At 34.7% G+C, this 22,763-nt stretch overlaps 1 protein-coding gene across 2 annotated transcripts in view; it reads right to left on the reverse strand.

Moving 5' to 3' along the window:
- NAALADL2 (N-acetylated alpha-linked acidic dipeptidase like 2) overlaps positions 1–22,763 on the reverse strand; it is a 1,631,204-nt gene that overhangs the window by 442,956 nt on the left and 1,165,485 nt on the right. For both annotated transcript variants that reach the window (XM_013964525.2, XM_005675296.3), the window contains 2 exons: positions 22,241–22,446; positions 17,503–17,622 (listed from right to left, as the gene is read on the reverse strand). In XM_013964525.2, the coding sequence (XP_013819979.2) occupies positions 17,503–17,622; positions 22,241–22,446 (326 nt within the window). The remainder of the gene's footprint in view (positions 1–17,502; positions 17,623–22,240; positions 22,447–22,763) is intronic.

The following is a 22,763-nucleotide window of genomic DNA, read 5'->3' on the forward strand; positions in this document are numbered from 1 at the left end:
CTTAGGAACTTTCTTTGATGTGCATAGTTGTTTCCCCAAACCTTCCAACGACGAAGTCCTCTCCTCACACAATCAGGCACAGACAACATAAATTGAACAGCAATATATATACTACCATGCTTGATTTTCATATTTGTAAATAATTTTTAAAAACACAATGCTATGAAAGACTCTTTACAAGAATAAGTGCTCTGATATACTGTTAAGATGTTATAAACCAATAACCTTTGACCCAGATAGTTCATATTGTCAGGTGAGTGTATTCTCCTCGGTTCTGCCTCGTCTCAACAAAAATTTGAAGCTATGGATATTAGAGCCCTTGGCGTGTCATAGCTCCCCTACAGACTGTGTTATAGCTCTTGGGTCTTGGGCAGACCATGTGATAGCTCTCAGGTCTCGAACAGACCGTGTTATAGCTCTTAGACAGATCAGTGTTACAGCTCCATGTTACAGCACAATTTTATTTAGAAAATAGCAGGAAAATACATCCTCGAGGCAAGAGGGCATGTCAACCCAAAGACATGAAGAGAAGAGAGGGAAAGGGGAGCCCCGGCCCTTTGGCTCCTCTTTTTATTATATGTTTTTTCCTCCCCCCTGGGCCTGCCCTATGAAAATTGGGCTAGCAGGAGTGCCCTGTTCTACCTGAGGTCCTCACTCCAGTCCTCGGACCTTCCTTTGTTCCATTTTTGCTGGCTTTTCCCTTCCTTGTCTTTTAGCCACCACCATTTTGGACTCTTGTTTCCTATTCTAACCACCTAACAATATTATGGAATTGATTCTTAGAAAGTCTAAGATTCGCTGCCCCATTACTAGAGACTGGAATGCTAATGATCACTTTGCAACTTGCTGAGACCTAGCTGCCAAGATGTACATGCTTGCCTGCAATTAGTAAGGTGAATATAACACAACACCTGTTTCTGCTGTGACAGGACAGTCACAGAAGTGAGGGCTGGCGCTGCCTGCCTGGTAAACAAAGCACAACTTTTCTTGTGTTGTATGGCTGAAGTGATGTCCTAGTCAATAACTTTTAGTTCTCTGGATTTTAGTCAATATACTGGGTTCTAGGCAAGCAATTTGATCCCCAAGCTTTCTGGTCATACAGAGGCAGCAGTGCCCTTGGAAGGTCTCTATGATCATGCTGTTCTGTGAGTCATGCCTGGAAGACCTGGAGATGGCTCTTGCAGCCCTTGCAAAGACTTCACAACAACTAATTCCCCATCAGAACTTTCTTCTGCTTAAAAAGAACTCCTTCCATTACTGCAATTGCCTAATGATAAAGCAACTCATTGGAAAAGGGCAAGGGGTTTGTACAACTATGTGTATAATAATGGCATGGCTAAAATTAAAAATAATAATAATATATAGAAGTTTAAAGGGGAAACTGGTTAACAAATGGTCATACAGAAATGCAGTAAAATAATATATATCCATTAACTAAATTTATTTTGAAAAAAATTAAAATTAAAATAGAAGTTTTAAGTATATTACAATGAATTGCCATGTAGTACTTACTTTCATCTATATTCACTTATGTACCAATAGTATTACTATATGTATTTTGAACTTTAAAACTATTTATAATACATGGAGAGAAAAAATATAAAGAATCTCCTTTTTGTAATAATATTTCTACATGCATTATATATTTTTCTTTTTGTGTTGTTTTATCATTATCTACATGTGTTATACAAAGAAAAATATTCTTAGTGGTTTTCTCCAGATACATGTTATAGATGACTGATTGCACTTTTATTTTTGCCCTTGTGAAATTATTTGCCTACAAAGAATATTTTTTTTTATTCAGTTGTTAAGTCATGTCTGACTCTTTTGTGACCCTATGAACTGTAGCCTGCTAGGTTCCTCTGTCCATGGGATTTTCTAGGCAAGAATACTAGAGTGGGTTGCCGTTTCCTTTTCCAGGGGACTTTTCTGACTCAGGGATCAAACCCCTCATCTCCAGCACTGGCAGTTAGATTCTTTACCACTGTGCTGCCAGGGAAGTCTCCCACAAAGAACACAATACAGTAATTAAAGGAACCACATTAGTTTTCAGGGAGTCCCTTGTAATTAGTACAGAGTTCTTTCATCAAATTCCTTCTTTTAGGATAGAATGAAAATGTCAATCACCTTGTGGATTTTTACCAAGCTAGAGCATATGCTTTCTTTATACAACACCTTATTATTTTATTAACCTATAATTACCTACTGAACATTATTGAAATTTGCTCAATTTTTTTAATGATACTTTATATACAGCTAGAAAAATGTCATTTCAAAGATGACTGAACTTCATGTAAAACATAATTTATAAAATAATATCCTTCCTTCAATCTCTGAGATTTTCAAGTGAAATAATTCTCTATTACTTTACTTGAAAACAAACAAAAAAAAGTGCTGTGGAAAGGGGTACCAGTTTTGATGCTGTGATTTTAAATTACTTTTCTTTATTATGCTCTCTAGATTCATGTCTATTTCAATTTTAAATCTAGGCTACTGCCATCTTTAACTCTTTTTGTAGTTACCATTGACTGCCACAGATAAAGGACTTGGCACTGCTTCAGAGTGAGATGGTTATCACAGATGAATATCTGCAGCATTCCACCATGTTTATTTACCTACACCACTTAGAAAATAGTTGTAAACATCAACACTGGCCTTAAAATTATCAGGGTTTCATATTCACCAACTGTTATTATACATGGCTTAGAGATTAAGAGCCAGAATTTCTAAAGGCACAACATAGATAAGTAAAGAATAAATATGAAAGCTAACCACCTAGAAACAAGCAGAGCCTAAGAAACCATCTGCAGGTTTTCTTATACATTAATGTTAAACAAATAAGTAAACACAAAGGATGAATTCACAAGAAGTGAGTTACTATGAAAATTAAGATTGGCTGGAACCACCTCCCATAGAAATGTTTGATCCTCCTTCACAACATCTGCAGTGTTTGAGAACTTTAAGATAATTCATCCTACCTGAGAATCCTTCCTTAGGCTAAATGGAAATGATTTCTTTATTCCTTGGAGATATACAGAACATTGCCTCAGGAAGATTGTTGTTTCAGAGTTAAAATAGCTTAATTTCTTCTGCTGTGCAACTTCTTTTATCACCCTGGTCTTAAAATTATAACTTTGCAACTGAAAATATAGTTAACAGTAGTAACTGTGGAGAGATTAGTGTCAAATTGTAAGATACTTAAGGCTATGAATTTGCAGGTGAAATTCCAGATGAAAGGGAAGGAATAATCAGTGCCTTCAAGTCTTATCAGCACTGTATATAGACAAGCTTTTTTGAAAAAGTGTATGCAAATTGTAGATCTTGCCATTTGAAGACATTCATTTTCAAAGTGAAGAGATTGAGCCCTTATGTAAGTTTCTGTAAAAATTCCAACTTTTAGGTGCATATAAAGTTTGCTTAAAGCAGCACCTGTGGCCATTTTCACAAGATGCCTGTAGAAAAAAGGCTTAAAAATAAAACAACACACACTGGAAGATATTAGTTCAAAGCAAAGTTCATTTACACACTACTTGTTTAAGCATTTATTATTTTAATATATAATATATTACAATATATTATAATATTGTATAATATATAATATACAATATACAATGTATAATATACAATATATATTATACAATATAATATTGTATATTATAATATATTATAATATATTGTAATATATTGTACAATATATTATATTGTATTATATTGTATATATTATATATATTGTATATATTGTGTATAATTTATTACATTATTATTATATCAGTTTCCTTGTTTCAAAGAACCATTTTTTCAGTCAAAACATTTGTTACTTTTACCAAGAGCTTATTTAGTTTTTTATTTTAGATTTTTTTCTTTCAAATTTTTAAATTATATATTTTTAAAATGTACAAATTGAGGATGTGATGTGTATCTATACATTGTAAAATGATTTCCAAGATTGAGATAATTAACCCATCTATCATCTTACATAGTTAATATAGATAACTTTGATGTGTGTGATGAGAATACTTAAATACTTTAAAAAATTTTAAGCACACAATACTGTATTATAATAAGAACCATCATGTATATTAGATCCTCAGAATTTATTTGAAAAATTCGTGGCTTTGACTGACACAAACTCACTTCCCTCTCTCTTAGATCCTGACAACCACCATTTGATTCTTCTGTTTCTATGAATTCTCTCTCTCTTTTTTTAAGATTTCTCATGTAAGTGATACCAAATAATATTTGTCTTTCTCTTTCTGGCTTATTCACTCAGCAAAATGCCCTCCAGACTGATGCTGTTGTTGCAAATGACAGGATTTCTTTCTTCTTTTATGGCTGAACCATATCCCATTTCATATATTGATAGAGCACATTTTTTAATAAATTACAATATGTACATTTTATTAATCCATTCACCTGATGATGGACTTGAAGTTGTCTTCGTATCTTGGCTGCTCTAAATAATGTTTATGAATGCAGGAGTGCAGATTTCTCTCAGAGATACTGATTTCATTTATTGAACATCCAGGAATGGCATCACTAGATCACATGGTAGTTCAATTTTTAATTTTTGAGGCTGTTAATTACTATTTTCCATAATGATTGTATAATTTTACTTCCACCACTAGCACATGAGTTTCCTTTTTTCCCACATTCTAAATATTTGTTGTCCACTATCTTTTTTTATATAATAGCTGTCCTAACAAGTGTGAGGAGATATTGTGGTTTCAGTTTGCATTTACTTGATATTAGTTGATGTTGCCTATGATTTTTACGTCTTATCCAAGAAATTATTGCCAAGATTAATGTCAAGAATATTTTTACCTATGTTTTCTTTCAGGATTTTCATGGTTTCATGTCTTACATTTAAGTCTTTGATCCGTCTTGAGTTAATTTTTATGAGAAGTGTAAGATAGGGGTTCAGCTTCATGTTTTTACATTTGAATATCCAATTTTCCCAACATCGTTTATTCTTCATTACATGTTCTTGGCATCCTTACCAAAAGTTAGGTTACCACAAATAAATAGTTTTACATCTGGACTCTATTCTGTTCTTCTAGCTTATGGGCCTGTTTCTATGCAAGTATCACACCATTTTGATTATTTTAGCTTTATAGTATGGCTTGAAATTAGGCAGTGTGATACCTTTTGTGGTTTCATACAAATGTACAGCAGTTTTTGTTTTGTTTTTCCCCTAGGAAAAATGCTACTTGAATTTTGATAGAGATTTCATTAACTCTGTGGATCATTTTAGGTAGTATGGGCATTTTAACAATACTAATTCTTACAATTCAAGAACATTGAATATCTTTATATTTAGTTTTGTATTCTTCTACCTTTTTTCATCAAGCTCTTATAGTTTTCAGTGTACAGATCTTTCCCCTATTTGGTTAAATTTATTCCAAAGTACTTTACCGTTTTCAATGCTATCCTAAATGGCATTACTTTTTAGATTTCTCTTTCAGATAATTTGTATTTAATGTACAGAAACAAATTATTTTGTTAAAGAACTACACAAATCAATGTCCAAACATATCAACAATATTTTGTCAATAGAATACTAAATTGCTTAACATGCCACTTGAAAAAGAGAAACAAGTGAAGATATGTATACAACCTAGACTCCACTGATGGATGAATTGATAAAGAAGATGTGATGTATATATAATAAAGAAGGACAAACCTAACTTCACATCGGATCAATTCCTTTAGCTCTAACCCGTGTACTCTGTTGCCTGTGTTTAGTCATGCTTGCTCTGCATCTTTGTAAAAGAATGTTGCCTATACCCTGAAATAACACATCATGGCCCATTCTCAATGCTCTGACTTTTAAAAGTATAACTCTTCTCCATTCTTATAGAGATACAAAATAGCCAAGATAGAAAATAACAATTATATTATTGAAAGCTTATAAAAGCATTGTGATTAGACCCAGGGACAGAGCTGCAAGAACAAAAGAGTTTGCATTTGAATATTCCCTTCCCTTTTATCATAAATAAGCCTAAATCCTAACTTGAGAAAGTTGGTTCTTTGGGACACTAGTCCACCATCTTCTCAGTCCACTGACTTTTCAAATAAAATTTGTATACCTTGCCCCAACAACTTATCTCTCAATTTATTGGCCAGCCATGCAGCAAGCAGTATGAATTTGGACTTGGTAACATACATACTCAATGGAATATTACTCAACCACAAAAAGTCACGACATTTGTGACAACATGGATGAAACTTGAAGGTATTACACTAAGTGAAAGAAGTCAGACAGAGAAAGATAAATACCATACGGTTTCATTCATATGTTGAATCTAAAAGGACAAAAACAGTGAAAAAATAAACTAAAAAGAAACTCACAGATACAGAGATCAGATTAGTGGTTACCAGAGGGGAAGGAGGTTGGCAGGTGGGTGAAATGAGCGAGGGGGTCAACTGTGGGAAAATATGACAACTGCAGTTGCAGTGGTGATCACTATGTAGTTCACACAAATGTTGAATTATAATGCTGCATGTCTGAACGCCATGTAATTAAAGAGGAAGAGAAATAACAAATCAGAGAAGCTATGGCTTACTCAACTTATCAAAGGTAAGCGTGTGCCAATAGATTATACAATTACCCCAGTACTTATATTTGAAAGGTGATTTAAAAAAAACAATAAACTCGTGTTTGTTTAAACTACTTTCATTGCTCATAAATATTCTACATAAAATGTCATGTGTCAGAATGGCAAAACATTATTATTGTAGTTGCTATACAGATTATTAACTAATGGCATAAGTGGTAGGTCTTTGCTGCTGCTGCTGCTAAGTTGCTTCAGTCATGTCCGACTCTGTGCGACCCCATAGACGGTAGCCCACCAGACTCCCTGTCCCTGGGATTCTCCAGGCAAGAACACTGGAGTGGGTTGCCATTTCCTTCTCCAATGCAGGAAAGTGAAAAGTGAAAGTGAAGTCGCTCAGTCGTATCCGACTCTTCGCAACCCCATGGACTGCAGCTTACCAGGCTCCTCCGCCCATGGGATTTTCCAGGCAAGAGTATTGGAGTGGGGTGCCATTGCCTTCTCCAGGTAGGACTTTAAAACAGATTAAATATCAGATGGGAAAAAATAATTCAGCAGAGTAAAGTTTATTTTTTTGTAATACTAACATGTATAGCTCTGCATTAAAGATGCCATGTAAGTGAAACAATTTTATGTAACTTGTCAACAATGATAATTTACTAATACCTCTCCTCAGTAATCTGCCTGCAATGCAGGAAACCTGGATTTGATCCCTGGATTGGGAAGAGCCCCTGGAGAAGGACATGACAACCCACTCCAATATTCTTGCCTGGAGAATCCCCACGGACAGAGGAACCTGGCAGGCTGCAACCCATGGGGTTGCTAAGAGTCAGATACGACTAAATGACTAAGCATAGCTCCTCAGTAAAATGGCCTTTCCTTTCAGTCCTGTAGAGAAGTCTAGTGTCCAAAAAGTCACAGACAATAAGTCAGCTCTAGCCATTTAAAAAATGTGATGTTCATTCTGATTGTATAAATATGTTCAACTTAAATTTCTTAATACCTCAATTTGTTTGCACTGGTCTTTGGCTATATAGTTCATGTATTTAAATCAACTCCCTTCTGAAATTCAGGGTTTTAGCCAGAATCTCAGTAAGACTTCCCTTGATATCCAGATTTAAATAAAGGGAGCACAATAAATAAAGGGATTTACAAATTGTCAGCGTATCCTGAACAGAAAACCTTGTAAAACAGTAGTAAACTGGAGGAATTTCTTGGTGTTAACACAAAGTAAACCTTGTAAACCTAGGAGAAAGATAAACCTGCCGATAGAATCACAATTTTAAATGTGAGACTTTATTGAAGTGGTAAATTAGTGAAAGAAAGAGTTTTAAATCAGTTTATTGGTCTTTATGGTCACTTAAGTTGACTACTTGTAGCCAAAACTGCAGAAAGGAAGATAAATTAAGTAGAATCCTTTAAAAATATTTGAAACTCATAGTGAACAGAGAGTGCAAAGAATCTCTCCCTAAAAAAAAAAAGATCAAAACAAAAATTACACCATGTGGCAGACAAGTCACTACAAGAATATTTCACAGTCAATTTTAGTCAAATATAAGAAAGAATAGAAAGTAAGCTTTGTTTCAGCACTGTCCATCACAATTATCAACAACAGAGAGAAAAAGACAGCTATTTCAATTCTACCACCCTATCTTCTGTACTCAACCACTGTGCATTTTGGTCAGTAATATGGACTAAATTATGTCCTATCCAAACTGAGGTTGAAATCTAATCTCCAGTGTGACTGTAACTGGAGACAAGGCCTTCAAGAAGGTAATTGAAAGTGAAAATGTTAGTCGCTCAGTCATGTCCAGCTCTTTGCAACCCCACAGACAGTAGCCTGCCAGGCTCCTCTGGGGATTTTTCCAGGCAGGAATACTGGAGTGGGTAGCCATGCCCTTCTCGAGGGAATCTTCCCAACTCAGGGATCAAACCCAGGTTTCCCACATCTGAGCACAATAAGTTAATTAAGGTTAAACGAGATCGTAAGGTGGATGCTCTAATTTAATAGGCCAATTGTTTTTATAAAAGGAGAGAGATATACCAGGAATGGGCACATTCTGACGAAAAGGCCATTTGAGGGCACAGTGAGTAGGTGACTGGCTGCAAATCATGCAAACAGGCTTGAGGAGAATCTATGCTGCCTGCAGCTTATCTTGGACTTCCAACATTCAGAACTGTGAGAAAATAAATTCCTGTTTTTTAAGGTACCCAATCTATGGTATTTTGTTATGACTGCCCTAGCAAACTAGGGTTTTATTTTATTTTTAATTCTAGCATGTATATTGGAGAAGGAAACGGCAACCCACTCCAGTACTCTTGCCTGGAGAATCCCAGGGACGGAGGAGCCTGGTGGGCTGCCGTCTATGGGGTCGCACGGAGTTGGACACGACTGAAGCGACTTAGCAGCAGCAGCAGCAGCATGTATATGCTCATAATCAAGATAAAAACTGTTCATTGATAACTCTGTTACTGAAAATCAGGCTCTTCTTAACTCAAGAATTGAACCAATAAGCTTCTGCAGCTAACATATGTGCATTTTTTTTATATTGTATAGAATAGGGGCATGGTCAGGCAGAAGGCAAACGAGCACTGCAGCAGTCACTAACAACCACACAAGTACCACGGCAGACATAACTGTGGCAGTCCAGGGCCCCTCAACACAAGACGAAAAGAGCAGAAGCATAGCATTACACTTGATTTGATGGAGATAGGAAAGAACATCAGTTTGTGTGATCTGAAAAGAAGCACTGGTAGTTCAATAAAAGAGTTTGTTTCCATGATCAAAATACAGAAGTCTGAAAAGACAGATACTGAGTACATTCAAACTTTGTGCCATTGTTATTTAATGCATAATTTCGAATTAAATCAATGATTTCTTTCCTGTGTACTCCAGTATACGCATATGACAATCACCCTTATATTTTAGTTAGTCATACATGTCTTACATGGTAAAATCATAAACTCCTGGGTAAGAGAGACACTTCATCTACTTATGATGTGCCCTACACAACTGAAGCAATTGTATGCACTTGGGTTCTCTATAAATATTTATCACATTATAGAACTCTGAAGCAGACTGGGGGTATCCACAATGAAATCATACTGTAGTTTGATTCTGGGCTCAATTCTCTAATGAATTTAGTTGAAATTAAATATATGTCCTATATTTTCTGGTGTGCAGTTTTTGGTATATAAAAAATAAGACGTATTAAAAAACATCCTATAAACACATAGATCTTTGATACTTTTTCAGGCTTTTTAAAAAATCACTGTCTATTCTGTGGACAGCTACAATATTGATGCAATTGTTTAGTTTTGATTAGGTTTGCAAGCTTCTGGCAGATACTTCAAAAGCAACATTTAAGCAGAACATATCTAGATTGACTACTTTCATATGTATGGATGCTTCAGGCTTTGTCAAAATAACTTCTTAGAAGTTTCAACGCTATTTACTTGAGAGTCACAGAACACTAATATATGGATGATCAAATTCTGCTTTTCTAAAGGCAAAATCAATACTTTGTGATCTATGAAAGATTTTTCAAAAAACAAAGGTGGAATAGCATTAGGTATGGAGAGTGAGCATATGCTTGTGTTACATCCTAATATTTAAAACTACTATTTGGTAAGAAATATTATCTTCAATTTTATTACCTATTTTGCATGAAGACAGCTGCTTATCATTAATAAAAAGTTAATGACCTTACATCCTTTACTAAAGTCACTGATTAGCTCTAATAAATTTGTGACAGTATCTTCAGGGTTTTCTATGTATAGTATCATGTCATCTGCGTACAGTGAGAATTTTACTTGTTCTTTTCCAATCTAGATTCCTTTTAATTCTTTTTCTTCTCTGACTGTCATAGCTGGGACTTCCAAACCTATGTTGAATAATAGTGGTGAGAGTCAACACCCTTGTCTTGTTTCTTATCTTAGAGGGAATGCTTTCAGTTTTTCACTGTTGAGAATGTTTCCTTGCTGTGGGTTTGTTGTATAGGGTCTTTATTATGTTGAGGTAGGTTTCTTCTATGCCCATTTTTTGAAAAGTTTTTATCATAAATGGGTGCTGAATTTTACGGGGCTTTTATTTTAACATTTGAAATACATCAGTGTTTTCATGTAGTTTTCATGAATTCTAAAGAGAACTCTAATGTAGAGCAGTACTCTCTAGGCAAGGTGCCTTTTTCCCTTTCGCTTCTTTCAAGATGTTTTCTTTGTTTTGATTTTCTTCAGTTTGAATGTTATTCTTGCCTTGGAAATCCCATAGACAGAGGAGCCTGGTGGGCTACAGTCCATAGGGTCTCAAAGAGTTGGACATGACTTAGCGACTAAACAACAACAGTACACTTTGGTATCGATTTTGGGGAGATTTAACTTGGTTTGACAGAGAAGGCAAGGGGACCCCACTCCAGTACTCTTGCCTGGAAAATCCCATGGATGGAGAAGCCTGGTAGGCTGCAGTCCATGGGGTTATGAAGAGTGGGACATGACTGAGTGACTTCACTTTCACTTTCATGCATTGGAGAAGGAAATGAAAACCCACTCCAGTGTTCTTGCCTGGAAAATCCCAGGAACGGGGGAGCCTGGTGGGCTGCCATCTCTGGGGTCGCACAGAGTCGGGCACGACTGAAGTGACTTAGCAGCAGCAGCAGCAGCAGCAGCAGCTTGATTTGAACTCTTTTGTTTCCTGAATCTGTGATTTGGTATCTATCATTACTTTAGGGGAATTCTCAGTTATTATTGCTTCAAATATTTCTTCTTTTCTTCTCCTTCTGGTATTCCCATTACTCTTATTTCAGTTTTGGACATTTATTGACATTTCTTCTAACTCACTGATTCTTTCTCCACGTTTAGGTACTAACGAGTTTATCAAAAACATTTTTTTATTGGTTAGACAATGTTTTTGATTTCTAGCATTTACTTTTAATCCTTAGTGTTTCCATCTGTCTCCTTACATTATCTATCTGATTTGGATGTTGTCAGCTCTTTCTTGGAGAAGGCAATGGCAACCCACTCCAGTACTCTTGCCTGGAAAATCCCATGGACAGAGGAGCCAGGTAGGCTGCAGTCCATGGGGTTGCGAAGAGTCGGACACGACTGAGAGACTTCACTTTCACTTTTCATTTTCATGCATTGGAGAAGGAAATGGCAACCCACTCCAGTGTTCTTGCCTGGAGAATCCCAGGGACGGGGGAGCCTGGTGGGCTGCTGTCTATGGGGTCACACAGAGTTGGACAAGACTGAAGTGACTTAGCAGCAGTAGCAGCAGCATCCTTTACTAAATATTTAAGAGGTCAGTTGACTTTTTGTGTTGTTTTTTTTTTTTTCAAGAAAGAGGTTTTTTTGTAAGAAAATGTATCTTACAAAGGATCTTTTATTTCCTATTTATTCAGGGGACCTGGGTTTGGGGACTTCACTCATCTCCAGAACATTCTATAGTTGCCAGAAGAATGAAAAACATATATGTAATAAAGACTCAAATGTTTGTGGACAACATAATTAATGGGTTATAAAGTTCTCAAATGCTCCTTAAACATCAATACTAAATTTAAACTAAGTTCACCAGTTTTACAGAATAAGATACAGGAACAATAAATGCTGTATAAAAGATTTACAAAGAGATACTGATAAAAAATTAATGACATGATTAATAAGAGAGTGAAAAGTCACACCACAGACCGGGAGAATAATTCACAATATATAACCAACAAAAGACTTGTATCGAGAATATAGAAAGAACTGACAAATTGTTAATAAAAAGCGTATGTTAAAAGGTGTTCAATATTAGTAATCATCAGAGAAATTAAAATTAAAACCTCCAAATTTACTACCATACATTCATGAGAGTGATAGAATTAAATGTTGGGGATGACATGGAGCAACTGCACCATTCAAACATTCATGCTGGTGTAGGTGTCATTGGTAAAAGTCTTTTAGAAAACCTCTTAGGCAGTGTCAACTAAAGTTAAACACAAGGCAATCTAGTGACTTAGCAATTCCACTTCTTTATAAATATTCAAGAAAAAGAGTACACACATTCTACCAACCCATGAGAATAATAATAACTAACTCATTATAGCTGAAAACTGGAAACAATCATATAAAGCCAAATGACCACCAACCACAGAGTCAAAGCAAGGAGATTTACATCTGAATCCTTTAAGGTGCCATGCAGAGGAGACTTTTTTTTTAAATAAAAGTTAATTTGTGACTATTTTACTAGATTTTTATCAAAAATCCTTTGTTTCATATGACTGACATACTTTTGTGATGTCTATAATGCACACTTTTGCATTACTATTACAGGAAAATATTTTAAAATTATTTCCCTGTATTTTTCAGAATAAAATATCAATATTAAGTAAAATATTAATATGAAATGAATATTTTCACAAAAGACAGGTAATTTATCATTTTAATATATATATTCATTTTAAATGGGAAATTTAAAGAAATATTAATGTCTATTTTGTAGTTTTTTGTTTTTAAATCCTCACACTTATAAGCTAATTTTAAGTGAACTATTGATTTTTATTTTATAAAAATATTTATTACACAAAAGAACAGAAAAGCATAATTTAAATAGTTACAAAAGTTCCAGAAAAAGTTGACCATATAAAAGCCTTGGCTATTACTCCTTATTACCACTTGATGTGTATGTCATTGGCAGATTATTGCTACTTTCAAAAGACAAAATAATTTGTTAGTTATCAGCACTATAGCTTAGAAAAATTAAGTACTTTGAGATTATTTTTTCAAGTTATAGTGAAAATTTCCAAATAAACCCAAAAGAAGAGAGAGCAGAACAGTACAATGAACTCTTATGTTCCAATTACCCAGCTTTGGTAGCTATCAACTTTTTCACTGTTCTTTGGGCAATTTTTTTAAAATCAAGTTTTCAATAATCCCAGGAAAAGCCTTTAAACACTACAGTGAATTAAGATTAATTAAAGATTTCTGAATCTTTGAAAGATTCCATCATTTAGTATGGAATCATTCCTTTCACTTAGGATGATTTAGTTCAACTTTATTGGGCTAACCCCAGGGGAATAGTTTATTTTCTTAAACCAAAGTTAGAATATCAAACCAGAATCCAAAGGTACTGCAGTCATCCTAGTCATGACTCACTGTTTCCTTAGTGGTCTGGCAAGATGTTGTAGAACGCCTGGCACATGTAACAACATGGGTAGATCTTAAAAATCATTGTGCTATGGAAAAGACACCACACACACATGGCTGCATACTGTATGATTCCATGTTTATGGTATAGATAAAATTACAAGGGCAGAAATCAGATCAGTGTTTACCAGGAACTGGAGATGAAGGGAGGAGGCTGAATACAAAGTGACTCGATGGGGCTTTTGTGAGTGATAGGAATACTGTATAGCTTGACTGTGGCAGTGCTTAAATAAATATATATATTTGTCAAGAACCGTCAAGCTGTATACACAAGAAGGAAGATATTATAAGGGTAAATTATACCTCATTTTACTTAGTAAGTCTTAAATAAAAACAAACAAAAATCCTTACTAAACCGTCTGAGGGATCATGTATAGAGAAGTCTACCATCTTTCTTGATTGGAATAACACATTATTAATGAGATTTAAGCTGTTTAAGGTGTTTGATTTAGGAAAACCTTTTCATATTTTTGGTATTCATCAAGGTTCTAATTCAATGAAATAGCCTATATTGTGTCTAGTTTTTAAATAAATGTAGTACTGTACATTAATTATTTTAAAATTCCACGTAACAGATTGATGTTCACCACATGAACTTAGCAAGCTCTTCTAGAATTTGTGCTTACTATACAAGAGCAACTAGTCCATTTTGTGGTATTTTGACACACTTTTTTTTTTAATAATTTGCATCATTGGCTAATTAGTTGATATTTAAAATAATTTGAGGATTTCTCTGCGGTTTCATGCTTGATTTCCTTCCGAATATTTGTAAAAGAACAGTTCTGTATGTTTCCTTGCTGTTGGAGTTCTCTGATGGTGTGTCAGCTTTCATCATTGGTTTTGATTTCCTGTCTCATCCTGTTGTCTGCTTAGCCGTCATCAATCCTGAACCACCACCCCCCCTCGCCCCCGAGGCTGTAGTTTACCCATCCCTCTCCCCTCCCCCGTCCCCCCACTTGCTCTGGTCATGGCCGTGCTGTGGTCCACAGCGTGTGTCCCCTTAGTCGGGTTTGTACTTTGTCTTCATGTCTCATTAAATGGCGTTTTTCCCCCATAGCAGTAAGTTGAATTGGTGTGTCACTATGCAGTTACAGGAGAAGGCAATGGCAACCCACTCCAGTACTCCTGCCTGGGGAATCCCATGGACAGAGGAGCCTGGTTGGCTACAGTCCATGGGGTCGCGCAGAGTCAGACACGACTGAAGCGACTTAGCAGCAGCATACAAGAGTACTTAATTCTCTACAATCTTTTGTCATCTTCAATTTAGTCAGCATGCTTTCTTTATAGAAAATATTGTTCCATGTTGAATCATTCTGAATGTGTTCTGTTTGCTTAATTGTAGGGCGAGGGGGAGGTGCAGTTATACTGGATTATATGGGACATGCGGAGAAGGCAATGGCACCCCACTCCAGTACTCTTGCCTGGAAAATCCCATGGACGGAGGAGCCTGGTAGGCTGCAGTCCATGGGGTCGCAGGGAGTCGGACACGACTGAGCGACTTCACTTTCACTTTTCACTTAGATGCATTGGAGAAGGAAATGGCAACCCACTCCAGTATTCTTGCCTGGAGAATCCCAGAAACAGAGGAGCCTAGTGGGTTGCCGTCTATGGGGTCGCACAGAGTCCGACACGACTGAAGCGACTTAGCAGCAGCAGTAGCAGCAGCATATGGGACATGACATTTGTATATAGTAAGGATTTAAATAAACTGATGAAATATAAAGATACTAAAGACTGATAAAATATTTTTGTCTTTGTAAGTGAAGTTACATTATGTCCTGATATTATAATTAAGTTCTTTCTTTGAAAGGAACATTTTAAATATTTCTTTTATATGCCACTAGTGTTATATTAACTAAATCATACACATTATTGAGTTTTGTTTCCTTCGGTTCTCTCGACTTTTATATTTCTAGTGGCACTTATATATCTTAAAGAAAAATGTAACATTAAAATTTTGTATACAAATATACCTTGAATTGTCATGTTTGTTCTATATTAATAACATAAATATATATAGGTAAGTAAATCCCACTATTTTAGATTACACCATGGTTTGTTTGAATTTGTGATAATCTTACCCTTCCAAATTGTTCTATAGAACACACACACAGACACACACAATCTCAAGTGAAAGAAATTTTCTTTCATTACAGATTCCAGTTCATTCTTAGGTTAGTATTAATGTAATTATTTTCAAATATATAACAAAATGTTTCCTCTACCAACAAATAAGGATGTACATCTGTCATTATTGGAAACCATGCCATATTCTCAGACTTTTAGGTTAGATTGTAAACTATTTTATAGCCCTCTATTATAAGATGTACAAAGACATTTTAAATAGTATTATATTTGCAGACATTTTTTTAGAGTTAGTATAGGTAGATAGTTCTAAGCACTATAAAGTCTTTAACAGTTTATTTATTTTTGTATATTAATATCAGTGATTCCATATCTTTCAAGATTCTTAAATAGGAAAACTGTAATACAAGAGAAGGAAAAGACATCATTTTTAAACTAACTGGATATTTGAGTTCATAATTTCTTCCTCCTGTTAACCCACTTACTCAGGAATATCTTAGCTTCCTAAGAGAGACGTCTACAACTGACTCTCCTCTTGTGCCTTTTTCCCCAGGCATTTAAGAAAGTCAGAGAATTCAAAGCAGTAAAAGAGCAGGAGGGACCACTTACAGATCTGGATATGATTTAGGACACACACACTGAGGTTTAGCTGATCTTAAACGTACAGATTTACCTATTTCATCTTTCATAATGTCTTCATTATTATACTACATACAGAAATGTCAATGAAACCTACTAAACTAGAAAATACTTTATGAAAGTTATAAAATGTTAGTTTGCATTACATTTCAAACAAGAATTATGGCTAATTCAAAGCACTGTTCATTTTCGCTCTCTTTTTCTAATTCAGCGTCTGTGATACTGCAAACTCTGTGAGCGCATAAAAGGTCATTTTCTAATATATATCATTAGCCCCTGGAATTGGGAGGAAACCACCCTAGAGTAGTGGCATGATTGCTTTCATTTCGAGACATAACACATGTCATCTGGGTGAAAGTCATAGAAAGAGTACAGAAACAAAAGTGTGAACTCTACCCATAAAAGAGGAAATATGTTCCAAAAATTTATTTGAAACAGATGAGAAGTAACTACATTAAAAAAAATAGATAACTATAGAAAGGCATTATCACAAACTGCATGAATTGTTTTCAAGGTATTTTAGGAAAAAACACACTTTATTTTTCCATAATTTTTTTTCAAATAATACTTTCCAAGTACCTTAAATCAAGTTCTCATTATATTCTAGGAAAAAGACATGGGTCCTGCTATGAGGAGGCTTGCCCCATGTTTGAAAAGATAGAAGAGGACCCACATTTACTCAAAACATAACTGAAGAAGAAATCTCCAAGTAACCAATTTTATCACAACATGCCAAAATTGGCAGAATTGGGAAGTTAAGCACTAAATTCAATTTTTAAGAAATAAATTTACATTTTTACACACATTCTCTATAGATGTATAATTCACACCTACAATTATAACCATAAAAGTGTAGTAAATAAAGAATTTCAGAACATAGCACATTGGTTGAAGAGATGACAAAAAAAGGTCAGGAATAAATCATTCCTTAAAACACTTAGGGATAGTTTCATGTATATTAAAAAAATAAAAATATTAAGAAATGCCAGATTATGGAGAAAAAGGCAGTTTTACAAAATCATTTTATGAAAGTGGTTCATCTTACCTCAGCTACCAGTTGCTGAAGAGATGGTGAAGCAACAGAGTGGAGAGTTGAGTTACCCCTTACAGGACTGTGGAGACTAATGTAAGCCACAACATTTCTCTGCAGAACCTTCCTGAAATCCTAAAATAAAAAAAAAAAAAAAAAACACTATATATATATAAATATATATCTTTAAGATAAATAAAAGTGACAGATTCCACTTTATCAGTTACATGTTGAACGATAAACACGTCCTACTTAAAATCATTACCTTGCATAATACTTTATATTTTGTATTTAAAGCAATCTCTTACTGTTAATAGAGTACTCAAGGGCCATAAATGTATTTTAAATAATGGTGGCAAGGGTAGTATTTAAATATTTATATACAATATTTAAAATGCATTTTAAATAAGTACACTCCTTATTGTATATCCATATAATATACAATATTTTAAAGCATGTTCATGTCCCTCAAAAATGTAAAAGTTTAGGAGAAAAATATCCTTATATGGTTTATACAGTATGAGATTCAACTTCAGAATACAGGATGGAATATTTGCTCTATGACAGCATTTAATTTTATAGACTCTAAATTAGAGAACAGGCATGGATAAATCACCAGTGTTTAATAAAACCAGCCCTTTCCTTTGGAGTGTTGAGCTACATTTTGCATAAAGTGGCTCTTTATTCTGAACAAAATAGGGCATAATACAATTGTGGCCCTGCACAGATCACCTGAAATAAAATCTGATGCATTTCACCCATAAACTAGCATAAAATGATTCAGCAGATTAGTTATTTCACTTCTCTGCTAAACACAAATTCCAAAAGCTGAAGACCACTGATCCTATTGATAAGTTACCACTAAGAAGCCCTTCTGTTATTTTCTTCCTTTTCCTACACAAATATTTAATGAGTAATTATCATGGTGTCAGTTCTATAGGAATACCCTAAAACTTGTATTACTTCATGCCTTAAAAATATTTTTTTCTTCTTCCAACAGTGAAAAGTCTGTAAAGGCTTATATATCCAGCACATAAATATTATTCTTAGTTTATGTTAAAAATTCAGTTATACCTCTGTAAAAGAGGTGAAAAGACAATTCATTTTAAAATAAATATTTTGAATATAAATGATGAACTTTAAGCTTAAGTACTCTGCTTTACACATAATGTTGTTACTAAAAATGTTCATTATTACACAAGAGCTATAAAAAAAAAAGCTTCTATTAACATACTACCACACTGACAATGTCTATAAGTCAGTCCATTTAATTCTCATGAGAACCTCATAACATAGACATTACCACACTTTTAGGAGGAATCAAGCCTTGGAGAAATTACTCTTGCCTAAGATCACATGTTCTATTGTACAGAAGATTTGAACTCTGATTTCTTTGATTATGAAATCTATAGTATTTCCATAATAGCCTGAGAGGAAGATTCTTCACAGGAGAGATGGTACATTTTTTAAAGAACCTATTTAAGTAGAATGTCATAATTCTCTTCAAGGATCAAAATCAATATTGAGTCAAATAATAACTCTATCACTATAAATTCCATCTGACCAGCATAGCCTAATCCTTTTAATTATAACTCTGCATTTCAAGGGGATCCTGAGCAAAACAAAATTAGAAAGGGCATTATGACCTGTCAACAAGTGCTTTCCTCACTCATCTTCATTAGGGAATATATTTAGTGCACAAATTGGTTTCATCTAAAAGAAAAAAGTCTTCCATTTTCACAAAAAGTAGATTTGATAAGAGTAGAAAGAACAGGAAAACTAATAGTTTTCTAAATTCCTCCTCAACTAGATTGTTACAAAAATACTACGTGAACTATACTGAAATAATCTAAGATATAGTAGTTCACAATAGTACATTTTATGAGCTAATAATTAAATTACACAGTATTCACTATTTTCTTTATTATATATTTTTGCTCATCTAGTCATGGAAAAAGCCAGAAATTGATTGGGTGTATAATCTTGCCTGGAAAATCCCATGGATTGAAGAGCCTGGTAGGGTGCAGTGCATGGGGTTGTGAAGAGTTGGACACAACTGAGCAACTTCACTTTCACTTTTCATTTTCATGCATTGGAGAAGGAAATGGCAACCCACTCCAGCGTTCTTGCCTGGAGAATCCCAGGGACAGAGGAGCCTGATGGGCTGCCGTCTATGGAGTCGCACAGAGTCAGACACAACTGAAGCGACTTAGCAGCATAATTAGTTGTCAAATATGCATATACACATAAATACTTTAAGACAGAGGTCTCTAACCTTTTTGACTAGGAAGAGCATTTTCTACAAGAAACATTTTTTTTTCCTATGGACTCTTACAGTATAACAGTTGTATTTTTAGTATCTGTTGTTTGAGAAAGTATAAAATGACCAAAAGGTACAACAGAGTCAATAAATAAAATATTTTATTAACTATAAAAAATATTTACTTAAGGTGAAAATATAATTGCTCACATACATGAAAGGTCACAATAGTGAATTAATTTATGGTTACCATGCATGACACTCAAATTAATTCAAGGACTATTTGCAATATACTTCCCTGTGCAGAGGAGTTAGTGATATTTAGAAATTTAAGTTAGAAACTACTATTGTTGCATAAGCCTACTTTGAGAACACAACTTAGAAATATGTGTGCCAAGTTAGAATGAAAATGAATTGACTGAAAATTATTACGGAAAAGGCTGTATAAAATACTGGAATAAACTTTTTGAAAGAATCTTAAAGATATTTTCTTAAAATGTGCTTATTGCTACAAGAAAACTAAAACATTGTTTTCTTTGTGATAAAACATTTCTGAATTATTAAAATCAGCCCATATCACATATGTACTTACCAAATTGGTTTTTTTTAATTGTTTTTATCCTTAAAGTAAGGGATTTGGAATAGAAGTTTGAGAGATTACTTTAGCTAATACATTTTCCATCTTACTAAAAATTTGTCAGCTTTAAAAGATTCTGTCAGCAATGGAATTTCTTTATTTGAATTAGTTTTCTTGAGTAATGGAAAAAAACTCATGCACTAATTTAAATACAGAAAAGTATTTTGATTTCCAATGTATGAATCTTTATTTTTTTTAATTTTTTAATTTTTTTTTATTTTTTAAATTTTAAAATCTTTCATTCTTACATGCATTCCCAAACATGAACCCCCCTCCCACCTCCCTCCCCACAACATCTCTCTGGGTCATCCCCATGCACCAGCCCCAAGCAAGCTGCACCCTACGTCAGACATGGACTGGCGATTCAATTCTTACATGACAGTATACATGTTAGAATTCCCATTCTCCCAAATCATCCCCCCCTCTCCCTCTCCCTCTGAGTCCAAAAGTCCGTTATACACATCTGTGTCTTTTTTCCTGTCTTGCATACAGGGTCGTCATTGCCATCTTCCTAAATTCCATATATATGTGTTAGTATACTGTATTGGTGTTTTTCTTTCTGGCTTACTTCACTCTGTATAATTGGCTCCAGTTTCATCCATCTCATCAGAACTGATTAAAATGAATCTTCATAAACTTTACAACTATAAAATTTTTCTTGTTTTGAAACATCTTTCTCTCAAATTAAAAAAAGAGGTTTGCTTGCTTCATTTGTATACCTTTTTGATAGCCAATAGACATTTTGTGCATTTTTGAGTGATTAAATGAAAAATGAAACGAGAATTTCTCATTATATATTTGGGATTTTTTCCCTCTAAAGCTGACGTAGTAAACAAAGTAGAATATCAAACGTTTTCATTTTTCCTAGTTAAACTTATGTAGGTTTTTTAAAATTCTTATTTCTGTTAAAATTCTTTTTATGAAATCATAAAAGTAAATAGAAAATCTAAGAATTTTATGATGTGTTTATTGCTGTAAATGTGGAATCAATCCAAAGTTGTCATATGGCATTAAAAACATAATGTATTTGCGAGACACAGACATATCAGATGCATTTTAAAATTTATTCCAGTTGTATTCTAACTGTAATCCATTGCATACAAGATTTCATTTGAACAATGGCTGGGTGGTAGTTTAGTTGCCAAGTTGTGTCCGACTTGCGACCCTATGGACTATAGCCTGCCAAGCCTCTCTGTCCATGGGATTCTCCAGGCAAGTATCCTGGAGTGAGTTGCCATTTCCTTCTCCAAAACAAAGGCTACCTAAAGTAGCTAGGCAAGTAGGCAGGAAAGTAGATAGGTAGAGATGCAGGTAGAAAAGAGGAGCAGGGAGATAGGGGTTTGGATGGGAGGGAGAAAACAAGGCAGAAAAAAAGGAAACTGCTGCTTTCAGTCCAATCTCTATGCTGTTTAGGTAAGATATAATCCCAAGTTAATACACATTTAACACATAAGATTGTTTCCTAATTTCAGAAAACTGCTAGAAGGTTTATAAACAAAAGGTAATGGTATGTATCACTTGATCACTTCTTATCCAGTGCCTGTCAGTCTAACGACTGACATAATAACCAGGTAAACCGCAGTGCAGTTATATTAGAGTCTGTAGGTCTGGTAGCAACAAGAATAAGATAGCTGCAGACCACACACCATTCACTGTGGGCTAACCCTAACTCCTTAGCATTCTTAGAGGTGATCTCAGCAAGTGAGCATACAGAACACTCTGGTTGAGATGCACATTCCTGTTAACGGCTTCATCAGTTTTACTTTATCTACTCTAGTCCAGAGAGCAAGAGAAAGCGAGAGGCAGCATGACAGTGCAATTATGAGAGCAAGGCACAATAATTAATGTACGTTTACCTCTCCCCATTCATAGGAGCCAATATTTCCAAAAGCTGTTCCTCCCCATGAGCAGAAAACAATAGTACGGTCTGGTCTCCACCCTTTCTTAACTCTTAACATCAAGGCCCGGATAAAAGCTGTGATGATGGCAGTGCTGCTGGCCCATTCTTGTCTGTTATAACTGTGAGCGGTATGATGATGGCTGCCAACTATGACATAACGGTCTGGAAATGGAAGGAAACAAGAGCCACTGAAACATAATATAAACCTTAACAATAAATTTAATGACATTTACATAATCCTATTGCACAACCAAGCAACAATTATGCAAAATTATTCTAATAATTAGGACTACTTTAACATTTTTCACCCACTGTCTTGATTTACACATCTGTGTATATCAAAGCAGAGGCAGCTGCTGAACTCAATTATGAATCCAAAGCTTAGATCCGTATTACTGTCCTCTGCAACATGCATATTAATTAATGAAGTACACAAATATGCCACAACGAAAACCTTATCTAACATTTTTCCAGAATCA

Source organism: Capra hircus, chromosome 1 (assembly GCF_001704415.2).
Source record: "Capra hircus breed San Clemente chromosome 1, ASM170441v1, whole genome shotgun sequence".
Taxonomy (NCBI): Eukaryota; Metazoa; Chordata; class Mammalia; order Artiodactyla; family Bovidae; genus Capra; species Capra hircus.